Genomic DNA, 11,385 nt, shown 5'->3' on the forward strand with positions numbered 1-11,385 from the left:
CTGGGAAACAGGACCTGCTCCACACACAGGGATTCACAGGGAGCTTGTTTTCCGTTTTGCTCAAACTCTCAAAGGTGGGCAGCATCTGAACTTATTCTCAGGATTTTTCTCTTTCGTACTGATTCCTCTAGCTCGGTGACATCTCTACATTTCTATCCACATGCAGGCAGCTGTGCAGTCAGAAAGCACCTCAGAGAGCAGAGGTTTTGTGAAGGCTGTCACTCCCACCCGATCCCCACCTCCTCCCCCTCCCCCCTCGCAGTAAATCTCTACAGCGGCCCTCCTACCAGAACGCTGGCAGTCATGTCAACACAGCACAGGAATGGAAAAACCAACAGCCACACACACTCCGAGCACAGAACAGGGGCTGCTGCTCCACCCAACCTGTCAGCAGGTTACTCTGCCTGCTGCATGACTCAGGCATGCTGGCTTGTCTCGCACAAGGCAGCGTGACTCACCTGAGCAGGCGCAGCTCAGAGCACGCAGCTCCAAGACAGTAAACAACATCCTGGCACAGAGCACTGCAGCAAGCCGGGTGCGAATTACAGTACACTGCAGCTGGCTAAAGAATAATGCACTACATCATAGCACAGAGCACTGAAGAGTTAATGGGGCTAAAATTTCAAATGTACAGTACATGCTACAGTACAGACCAGCTCAGCAATTCTGGGCAACAGTTGCAATGTAGACTGAACTACAGCACATGAGTGTGTGATAGTACACACCATCACAGCCTAGTACAGCAGTGGTAAAGTTCACTGCCATTTATACTCAATTACAGGGAAACAGAGTACTGTGAGAGCGGAGAGCACTGCAGTAAAGCACAGTAGTCAGAGCCGGTACACTGCGATTAATATTTCGCTACAGGAGGACGCTATTGTAAAAGTGAAACACTGCAACAAAGTATAGCAGTATGAGACAGCACAGTGACTTACACTAAACTGCAGGAGAGTACCGTATAGTGTGATAGTGCAGTATGTCACAGCGTAGTACATTAGTGATACAGTTCACTGAAATTCCTACTCAATTACAGGAAAGCAGAGTACTGTGAGAGTGGAGAGCACTGTGGTCAAGCAACAGCACACTGACTTATAGCACACTGCAGGAGAGTACAGTATTGTGAGGGAGTACAGAACATCACAGCCCAGTACAGCAGTGTCAGACAGTACGCTGCACTCTCACGCACAGTCGCCCCGCTGGGACAAAGGCTTCTTTGTTCCAGGAATTTTGCGGATGTTCCTGCTTCTCCACTCTCTCTGTCACACACACTCATCAATAACAGTCCGACTCAACAGGAGCACCTGGGTTAAGAGGAGAGATTCCACTTGAAGGAACTTCATTCACAGTACAAGGGCCCAATAGACAAAGACCTGACTCCACACGCAGGGAGCAGCTTGTCTAGTTTTTTTAGATGTTGAAACAGTGGAAAGCTTTTATTCCGTCAGTAACTGCAGGGAGTTCCTAACAGCGATGACAGCTCGGTACAAGAAATCTGGCCAGGTAACACTGCAGTTTCCACGGGAGTTTTACTGCACTCCTACTGCACATCTGCACTGCTGCAGGGCCCAGCATTCCCATCACGCTTTAGGGCGTGCGGCCGGTTATGTAACGATCACAACCACGCGGATAAATCTGACTCTTTTCGCCAGCAGTGGCAGCTGGGAGATGTATCGATCAGTGCTCGCGAGCTTTAATATAATTCTGGTTATTTATACGAGAGCACTCCCTAAAACCCAGAAGACATATCTGGCTCCCAACTTACCAGCGAGTATAAAGTTAATCTGCAGTATCTCGCTTAATCTTCACGGTCACTACCCAACTGGTTCAGGTGTGTAGCTGCGGCAGCATGCGTGGACTGCAAAGGAACGAGTAATAGGTTTATTCCATTGCTGAAAAGAAAACCCCCACCCAAAGAAGGCTCTGCAGCCGAAGCGTTGTCTTTTCAGCACAGAATAAACCTTTACTTGTTCCTTCACTATCCCAATGGCACTTCTAGTGCTGCGATTACAGCCGCTGCTGTTAACGATAACAGACAAATCTACAGCAGCAGACCCCTCCTGCAGACCCCGCGCCCCCTGACTGTTTCCAAAGCGCCTCTGCAGGAAACAGCACAGCGGCGGCGCGACCGAGCGCGGCTCTTCTGGGCTCGCGGTACGGCGGGGGGGGGCAGAGGTGCCCACCAAGAGGCCGACAGGCTCTCTCGCCACAACCCTGCCGTCGCGGCCAGAGCCAGGACCACAGTAGCAATATCTCCAGGGTCAGAGCAGCTGCCTCGTATCCAGGCCGCTCATTCTTTCCCTCTTCCTTTGGCGGCTTTCCCCCCCAGAATCCCACGCTGCCGCTGTGCCCGATCCCTTAGGAACCGCCACTCTTTTATTTTTGTTAATGGTGACGCACACGCGCCCAGCTTGGAATTGCCGCCTGTCTGGTTGGAGGCCCGGGGTCCCGGCAGCGCCCGGGGAGCAGGACGCGCCCGCCTGTCGACGTCGCTGCGGGCGACAGGTCCAGCAGCCGCCGTTCGGCTGAGGGCTGGGAAGATCCTGGCCGTCCCCTCCTGACCCCGCCTGCGGCAAGGCTCTGCCACCTGGCCAGGGTCAAACCAGCCACATCTGCGCCATCAGGGTCGAGAGACACCCTCTTCCTGGCCGAGCCTGATTCTCTAACACCCTGGCTCACTGCCGCAACCCTCCCTGCAGCACCGAGGCAGCAAGTGGCAGAGGTAAGGCCTCTCTCGCTCAGAACACTGCTAGCGGAAAGGAACCCTGTTAGGGTGGCATTACACAGACATGCCGGTACACAAAAGCACAGAGCCCCCACTTCTCAGTCTCTCTCACACACAGCCATAACCTCCCCCAGCCTCTGATGTCAGCACTCCTAACCGTTGGAAAGGCAGCGGCTGGCCGGCTGCCAAGGAAGCCTAGGGCACAGAACACACCCCGAGCCCGGCTCCACGCTCTCAGCTCTGCAGCCCACAGAAACACAGGCTCTGCCGAGATCTTCACCCACTGGCCTTCGACAGGGGAGAGAGCGAACTCACAACGCAGGCCAGCGCCACCAGCAGCCCCTGCTCCGCCGCACACACAGAGGAGGTAAGGCAAACGCTGACGGCTTATTCATTCAACCTCACTCTGATGTCAGCACTGATCCGTAAACCCATTCATTTCCTCTCCGCCTCTTCCAATTCAGGAAGGGGCAGGGGGAGCCGGAGCCTATCCTGGCAAGGGACAGGCGCAAGGCGGGGTACACCCTGGACGGGACACCAGTCCATCTCAGGGCACACGGATTCAAACACACCAGGGCGAACCTTCCCAGATGTCAATAAACCTATTAGCATGTCTTTGGACTGTGGGAGTAAACCAGAGCACCCAGAGGAAACCCACGCAAACTCCACACAGACAGCACCCCGGTCCAGGAACTGAACCCCGGAGCAGCACTGAGAGGCGGCAATGCCGACCACTGCGCCACCATCCCTCCTGCCCGGTCCACCGGACGCACCTGCTCCTGGCTCAAGATAATGATCCTACAAGAACAATACAAACCTGAGACAGGTCTCAGTACAGGGCAGTAGGAATTAAGAGGCCCCTGGCGCCCCTCTGAGGCGTCTGGAGTGGGCGACACAGACCTGCCTCGTCTAGTCTGCGACAGCACTGTCGGGGGATTTTGTTTCCTTCCTCGTCATCCCAACCGGCCCTCGGGCGCGCCCCCAGGACGAACGCTGTAGTTCCGCGTTGGCGCTTGTGCAATTTCACAGGCGTCTCGAGTTTCCCCGAGAGCCGGCTGTCAGAAGTGGGTCACTGTGACACAGGGCTGGGCTCCTCATGAAGACACTCCGGGTCAAGTTTCCAGACGTCGATCAGGGGGAATCATTACGTCAGGAGGGGTGGGGGGTGGGGGGGGTAGTTCAGACCAGGCCCGTGGAGTTCGACGAAAGCCGCCCTGCTGTGGCTGCTGATCACAGACAGAGCTGCCCTGAACGCGCCAGACCGGCCGACGATGACACTCTGACTGAGCGACGGCAGCTGTGCAGGGGGAGATCTCTCGAAAACAGTCACTGCGCCAACTTCCACCACAATAAAAACCACCACTCGAGGCAGCAATCTCGCGGCCCGCCCGCACGCCTCAGAGATCTGGCGCCCAGCAGGAGCCTGGCGGACAGGCGCAGCGACTGCCCTCGCTCTCCCCTGACCCAGCGCGGCCCCCCCGCGGCGACCACACACGCGCCGCGGGGCGGGGGGGCTGGCTCTCCTCCACCAGGATTAAACACACACAGCGGAGAGGCGCGACGTGAGGGTAAAGGTCAGCGTATCTGGAAATCAGAGTCACTCTCCAGATGAAGTCCCGCCGCGCGGAAACCTTTGAACAGCCTCCTCCGCGGGCAGAGACTCCCGCTGCAGAGCAGTCCCGACCCAGGCCCGATGTGACCAGCTGCAGGGCTGCTCCAGTACACAGGCCGGCACCGAGCCCGACTGCTTATCTTGAATACATTTGCTTAGAGAGTGCCGCCTCCCCGGGATCTTTTCAAGAGTCAGTCAGCCTGGCGAGATCCTGGTGGCAACCAAACTGAGTAGAATGGGCTGGAATGGGGGTCCCTGTCGCCTGGACACTTTCCTGTGCTCCTCTTCAACAGCAGCTGTATCACCCTGCAGCTCACGGCTGGCAGCCCACTGACGCTCAGCAGGTGTGAGCCTGGCCAGTACCTGGATGGGAGACCTCCTGGGAGAAACTAAGGTTGCTGCTGGAAGAGGTGATAGTGGGGCCAGCAGGGGGTGCTCTTTGTGTGGGTCCTAGTGCCCCAGTATAGTGACAGGTACACTATACTATAAAAAGGTGATGTCCTTCGGATGAGAAATAAAACAATAAAAAAGGTCCTGACACTGTGGTCATTAGAACTCCCAGGGTGTCTCTTGGAAAGAGTAGGGGTGTAACCCCGGTGCCCTGGCCAAATTTCCCATTGGCCCTTACCAATCATGGCCTCCTAATAATCCCCCTCTATGAATTGGCTACATTACTCTGCTCTCCTCCCCACTGATAGCTGATGTGTGGTGAGCAGACTGGTGCGTCATCCAGGTGGGGCTGCACATTGGTGGTGGTGGAGGGGATCCCCATTACCTATACAGCTCTTCGAGTGGCGTGTCCAGAAAAGCCCTGTGTCAGCATAAGGAATTATTAGTTATTAAGCAGAACGTCTTTTGGCTTCTTTATTGCAGAGCCTCGCAGGTGGGAAAACCTGGAAATAACAGAGCTACTGCGCGTTGGGAGTATTTACCCATCTCCCTGTGGATCGTTTGAAAGAGACATGTCCGTCAGCGCCAGTACCTTTTAGTGTTAATTATTCAGGCTCCCTTAAGAAGCGCAGGGAAGGCCATGCGGCCTCAGTCCAGGAGCCCTTATTAACAATTCACGAGCAGCAGGGCCTGGGAGCCCAGGGGCATTATGTAACCGCAGAGTCACGTTTTGCTGTCATCTCACTGGGACAGGAGTCAGAGAACAGCATCCCGATGAGAAGCCAAAGAAAAACAGATGAAGAAGGACTGGGGTTCCCCAGGACTCCAGATCCTAGGGATCAGCGTTTCAATGAAAAAGACCGCGGATTTCTTTGGGGCTTCTGGAGGCCAACACCCGCGCCCGTCCTTTCCCTGTGGACGCAGAGTACCTGGTGCATAAGCCATGGCTCGTCCTCTCACCGTCAGCGGTCTCGCTTTGTCGAAACCGGCAGACACCTGCTGCCCTCCCGGAGCAGCAAGTAGGCAGAGCTCTGCCAAGCTGCCCCCGCCGGCAAACAGCACAAACACTAAAACCCTCCACATCCGCCAGCGTCGGCTTGCACTGCTCTCGTTCCCGAGATACACTACCTTGTTTCTTTGGGGTGCGACGTCAATTAGCCCCTCTGCAACAGCTACAAGTGACCCCCCCCCCAAAAAGAACACCTCAATACCTCAGACGCCACAATCCAGCACAGACGGAGCACAAACGAACGAGATCGGTTTGATTCTCCTGCGCCGTTCTGGGGGGCGAGAGACATCACATCCCCCAAAAAATAAGGTGCTATGTCTCGCAAATGAAAGAAGCACAAATGCTACTTTCAATGACACAAACGGAGCGCTAAATAATATGGCTTCATTGATTGTGTCACAGAGCTAGTCCGGGCTGAGATTTCTTGGCAGCCACAAGCAAGACGAACAGCTGAACAGCCCCTTCCTGTGCAGAACCTGCCTTCGGATCTTGAGCTCGTGGTGTGAGGATCCCTGACCTTGAAAACTAACAGCTATCCACCAGTTCACAGGACAAGAAAACAAAAAAAAACAGATGCCGCACAGCCCTTTGAGTCAAACCCAGGACCAGTTGCAGAATGCGCCCTTGGGTGCAGTTTCATGTCCGTCCAGCAGGGCGGCAGTACGCAGCTCCGGTACGCAGGCCAGCCAGTGGTCCCTGCAGGTTTCCTGCCCACTCGAGGAGTTAAACGCGAGTCGACCACCCGTCTCAACTCTGCAGACGTTGGAAACACAAGGAAACCAGTAAAATACCTACAAAACCAGAGCTATGCACAGCCCTCAGCTCTGCAAACACTGGAGCAGGGCAGTTCTATCCCTGGGGCAGAGCCTGGCCCCCACCTGCCACGCAAGCGGTGAAAATAAGAGGAAACCAGCCCCGTTTGTGCAGAACCCCCAGAGCCAAGCTTCACCATCACACATGCGCCTGTAACTGCGCGATGGCAACCTTCCAATAAGACTCCGGGCAGAGTCTGTTCCGTTCGGACACTCCGCATCCCAGGCCAAAGATGCAGCATGAACTGAAAAGGCTAACGGCAATTTTTTCTGCATTTACGCTGCGTCAAAGAATTTTTAATTGAAAGATGAGCCCTCTAAATAACAAAAACGACCGAGCAGAAGCAAGGGCCGTCTCCGAACGCCAGCGCTGCGATGCTGCTGCTGCTGCTGGCCGGCGTGCAGCATCTGCAGGGGATTTTCTGCGCTGTCGCCAGACTGCAGCCTCCAGACACCGCAGGAACACGGGAATCCCAGCTCTTGTCCGCTCGGGCGGAACACGAGCCGGGAATGTGGCGTGGCAGTGTTGACACTACAACGAGCTGGCAGGAATCCGCCCTGCCACCCGCCCAGTCGGGATGTGATCGGTACAGTGCGGACTGGCAGCTGTGCAGGGATCTTCCGCACGCACGCAGGCCAGCCGGCACTGCCGATGATGATCCGGGTGAAGCGCCAGCCCGTGCTGCAAGGATTTCTGTAGTTCTGGGAACTTTCTGTAGTTCAAGGAAAACTTACAGGGAAGATCTAAATTAGCTGCCCACACAGGCCAGGGCCAGATCCACTGCCGGGGAAGCCCAGAGTAACCTGAACCCGGGACAGAGCGCCAGGCTGGGGGGAACAAAGTGCCGAGCCACGCCGTGGGCGCAGAGTCGCCTCTCTCAGCCGGCAGTCCAGGTGGGAGCTCTGCGACCACTGCCCGACAGCCGCGTTAGCGGAGGGGGGGTTCGAACCTCCTGTTTTATTTTATAACAGTGACACATTTCCCCTTGAAAAAACACAGCCCTGCTTTTAATCTGCGAAGCAACAGCAGTGGGCGCGCCCCCCGCGAGTCAGGGAGCAGCGGCATGAAACAGGATGGGAGGACTGACTCTGCGGAACGGGTCAGCCATTAGTCGCCTGGGGCAACAAGAGCTGAAGAGCACCAGAGCTCAGGGGGCGGCCAGCACCAGCTGATAGCTGCGCAGCACTGGGGGGCCCTCTTGCCAACAACTGGCAACAGACTCCTCCAGAAACACACACATCCTGCTTCCCTCGGGGATGAGGTAAGCCTCTGGACTTCAGCCGAGAGCCGGGAAATTAGGAATTTAATTTCGACTTCCCAGGCACGTGATATTTTAACATCTCACATTCTTAGGACAAGACTTATCTTTATCTGGTCATTCCTAAGCAATAACTGCAACTCTCACCGAGCGGAGATACTTCAACACCAGCTCCCCCCACATCCGCTCCAATCCAGGCTTCACCTTCACTCCCGGCTCGTTGACTAATTAACTGGCAATTAACGACGCCGTTACGCCGCCGGATCTACAGAAGACAGGCGCCGGCACTGTGAAATCTCGGCACTGAAGTCATAATCCGGCCAATCTAGGGCTCGTTCACGAATGTCCCGGAGGAGCATGTTTTATATGGAATCGGCGCTGGGGAGAGGGGGTGGGCAGGTGATCTCACGCTGGTGGATGAAGACACTGGAGACACTGGAGCGCCGCCGGAGACACACACTGTATTCTATTCTCCGAGCCTTTGTTCCTCAGAGTCTCGACATCCGCGGGCCGAGCGCCGGTGGCGATGTGACGTCGAGCGGTCCAAGTGAGCTGAAAGGCTCTCATTGTGTCGCGGCTTTAGCGCAGAAGTAGGCTGCTGCCCGGGGTGAGGGGGGGGGGGCGTTGAGCAGGCCGGAGCAGAAAGCGCTGAGCAGGCAATCTCTCTGCCCAGGCACGGCGCACAGCGGCCAGGCGGCGGGCTCAATACTGCAGGCACCTCTCCGGGGCACGCAATGAAATCCCAGCAGAACTCTCTCTTATCCGCGGCTGTCAAACTCTGGAAACTGACGGCCCTTCATGAAACGCTGTTTTTTAATACATTTTGGGTGACGCCAATTGAACAATTCTTACCCTCCCACACTGAACTATTGACACCGTCAGTCCACATGAGAAGCAGGTCGGTGTGTCCAGCACAGGGCACAGTGGCTCTTCTCGAAGAAGACGACAGATCTGAAGCCTTGACGCTTCGCCCCAGCAGCGGGGCTGCCTGAGAGAGGCGGTTGTGTCTGTAAACCACCCTGGGGGACACGCTGCTCCACTGCTCGCACACACACCTTTTCTGAGGCTTTTCTACACAGACAGCGCAGAGCAAGCAGAACGAGTATTACTTCCACTCAACCTCGCAGCGCTGGGGACCAGGTTCAATTCCTGAGGCGCTGTCTGTGTGGAGTTTGCATGTTCTCCTGTGTTCATGTAGGGTTCATTCAGGTGCTCCAATTTCCTCCCACAGTCCAAAGACATGATGGCGGTCTCTGGGAAAACTGGCCCTGGTGTGTGTATGTGTCCTGCGATGGACTGGCGTCCTATCCAGGGTGTACCCTGCCTTGTACCCGTTCCTTGCTGAGATAGGCTCCAGCTCCCCCACAACCCTGTGCAGGGCAAAGCGGAGTCGAAAATGGCTGAACGGATTACTGAATCCATCCAGAAAGATGCGGCTTCCTGGCGTGGCATCCCAGGAGACGGTCTTGACGGCTCCCCGGACACTAAGCAGGCAGCCGTGCACACAGTGGCACAATGCAGAGACTCCGGTCAGGCTGGCCAGCTTGTCCCGGGAGGTGGAAGGAGACCGGGGGGCCCAAAGGAAAGCCATCCCACTGAAACGCAGGGGTGGGCGAAGAGGCACGTGCAAACTCCACACAGGGCGCCCAGCTGCTCTGACCCTCACTGGCCCTCTAGGGCTCCTGAACACCCCTGAGATCGGGCTGGGAGCCAGCAAGCCTCTCGCCCGGCAAGGTGACCCGAACCTTACCTGAAGGACAAACCCTCGCTTGCGCCCCTCCGGAAAAAGAACAAAACATTGTAAAAAACGCTGTTGGTGGAGGTTGGGGGCCGGAGGAGGAGGCTGGTCTCTCTGCACCTCATCTCCTGCACCGCAATGTCCAGGCCCGATCTGCTCCACACACAGGGCACAGCGCCAGGCCCGGCCCGTTCCGCGCAGACCTGACCCGAGGGGGAGTCGGTGACGGGTGTCGCTCGCCCGAGACACGGCCTGAGCGACTCCCTCGGTGGGTCAGTCCGGGACCCACTATCCCGCAACACAAAAACTCCCTCGCACGCTGCCGTCCCTATCCCAGCACCCACGGGCCGCGGAGATAGCCGTGCATCGGAGACGTGACGGGAGCACACGCGAGAGCTCCGACCCACGCTGCCGGCACACGGATCCGGGAGGTGACGTGGGTGCGACACACCTACAACACCCCCCCACCACCCGCCGTGCCAGCCCGCAAGACCTTCAAATCACAGGGGGGGGGGGAGATCGGAGATCCCCGATCCCAGATCCCAGATCCCACCCGCTTTCCCCGGTCCCGCAAGTTCAGGCACAAAGTTAGCGAAACGGCGGAGTCGTCCGTCGCGCCGCCCGTAGCTGCGAGTTCGAAGCCAGCCGGGGCACGTTTGCAAGTCAAAACCGTCGACAAGCCAGCCGGCAGCCGGGCCTGTCGCGAAACGACCCCCGAGAAACACGAACTACCGATTATTAACGCGGCGGCCGGCGAAAGCCCACGAAAACGACCTCGGCTGCGAATAATAAAGAGACGAGATAATCTACCCACAGCCCAACAGCGGAAAGTTAATGCGGCGTCTGGCACAGCGCACGTCGCCGTTTGCACCGCAGACAGCCTCAATCACATTGTAATATTTTAGTATTAATATTTCGAATAACACAGGTTACTTGAGAACAATCTGGGAGGGGGAGTAAGAGGAGTTAAGGGGCCAGGATAATTAAAGATGAGTACGACACGGTACCGTGCAATAACACCTCTGTAACTTTGTGTGTCATTTTATACATTTATTTACAACAGCGAGACCAAATCCGACTCGCTGTGTACGTTAGTGTCACCCCGGTTCACCAGACGACCCGGATTTCTTATAAACAAAACACGAATAAATACAAAAACCAGTGTCAAGGCGAAACAAAAGCGACGCCGGGGAATACACCGTTAGACACCCCTGCCGAGACACAGGGGCGTTTGGCAGGTCGGGGATGTGTCCGGTTCGGCTCCTACCTTCCGACAGCTCCAGGTCCAGTTCGGCCAGCTGGTCCTTCACGTCTTTGGGCAGAGCCGAGAGATCCACACCGCGGTCCGCCATCCCCCTTCCACGGATACCGACAGCACTCGCGCCCGTCACAAACAATAATTGAACACGGCAAAAAAACAAAACAAAACACGATAGGAAAAAAAAAATGATGACAGAAGTCCTTTCTTCACGACGCGGAACGGGAATTAAAAGCCATCCGTGCACCTAGTCTCGCTCCGCCATACTGAGAGAGCAACTCGCCAGCGATTCCCGTCACGTGACCGCCGCCTGCCCGGCCGCTCGGTGCTGCCCCCTGGCGGCCCCGGGGGGTTCAGCGCGCTTTCTCTCCATCCCCATTCTCTTCACCCCACGGCCCAAATAATAGGAACCGCCCGACGCGACCCCACGTCGCCTCCCGCCGGTTGAAGGAATAAACCCTCTCGGTGCGTGGCTGAACCGGCGAATGAAACAGACTTCCGTCACCTCCTCTGCCCAGCTTGCAGGTTTATCGCCCCTGACGACCATGACCACAGCCTTACGTGAAAGGACTTGGCCAAAGCAGT

The 11,385-nt window shown here is 56.5% G+C and overlaps 1 protein-coding gene across 2 annotated transcripts in view; it reads right to left on the reverse strand.

Annotated features, from left to right (window-relative positions):
• Positions 1-11,132, reverse strand: part of dip2ba (disco-interacting protein 2 homolog Ba) — a 64,727-nt gene extending 53,595 nt beyond the window's left edge. The window contains exon 1 of one of the 2 annotated variants that reach the window (XM_015344141.2): positions 10,810-11,132. In XM_015344141.2, coding sequence (XP_015199627.2) covers positions 10,810-10,894 — 85 coding nt within the window. In that variant the 5' untranslated portion in view covers positions 10,895-11,132. The remainder of the gene's footprint in view (positions 1-10,809) is intronic. The other variant, XM_006629289.3, reaches the window with a different exon arrangement.
• Between the last annotated feature and the right edge of the window lie 253 nt (positions 11,133-11,385).

Source organism: Lepisosteus oculatus, chromosome 1 (genome assembly GCF_040954835.1).
Source record: "Lepisosteus oculatus isolate fLepOcu1 chromosome 1, fLepOcu1.hap2, whole genome shotgun sequence".
NCBI classification, from domain to species: domain Eukaryota; kingdom Metazoa; phylum Chordata; class Actinopteri; order Semionotiformes; family Lepisosteidae; genus Lepisosteus; species Lepisosteus oculatus.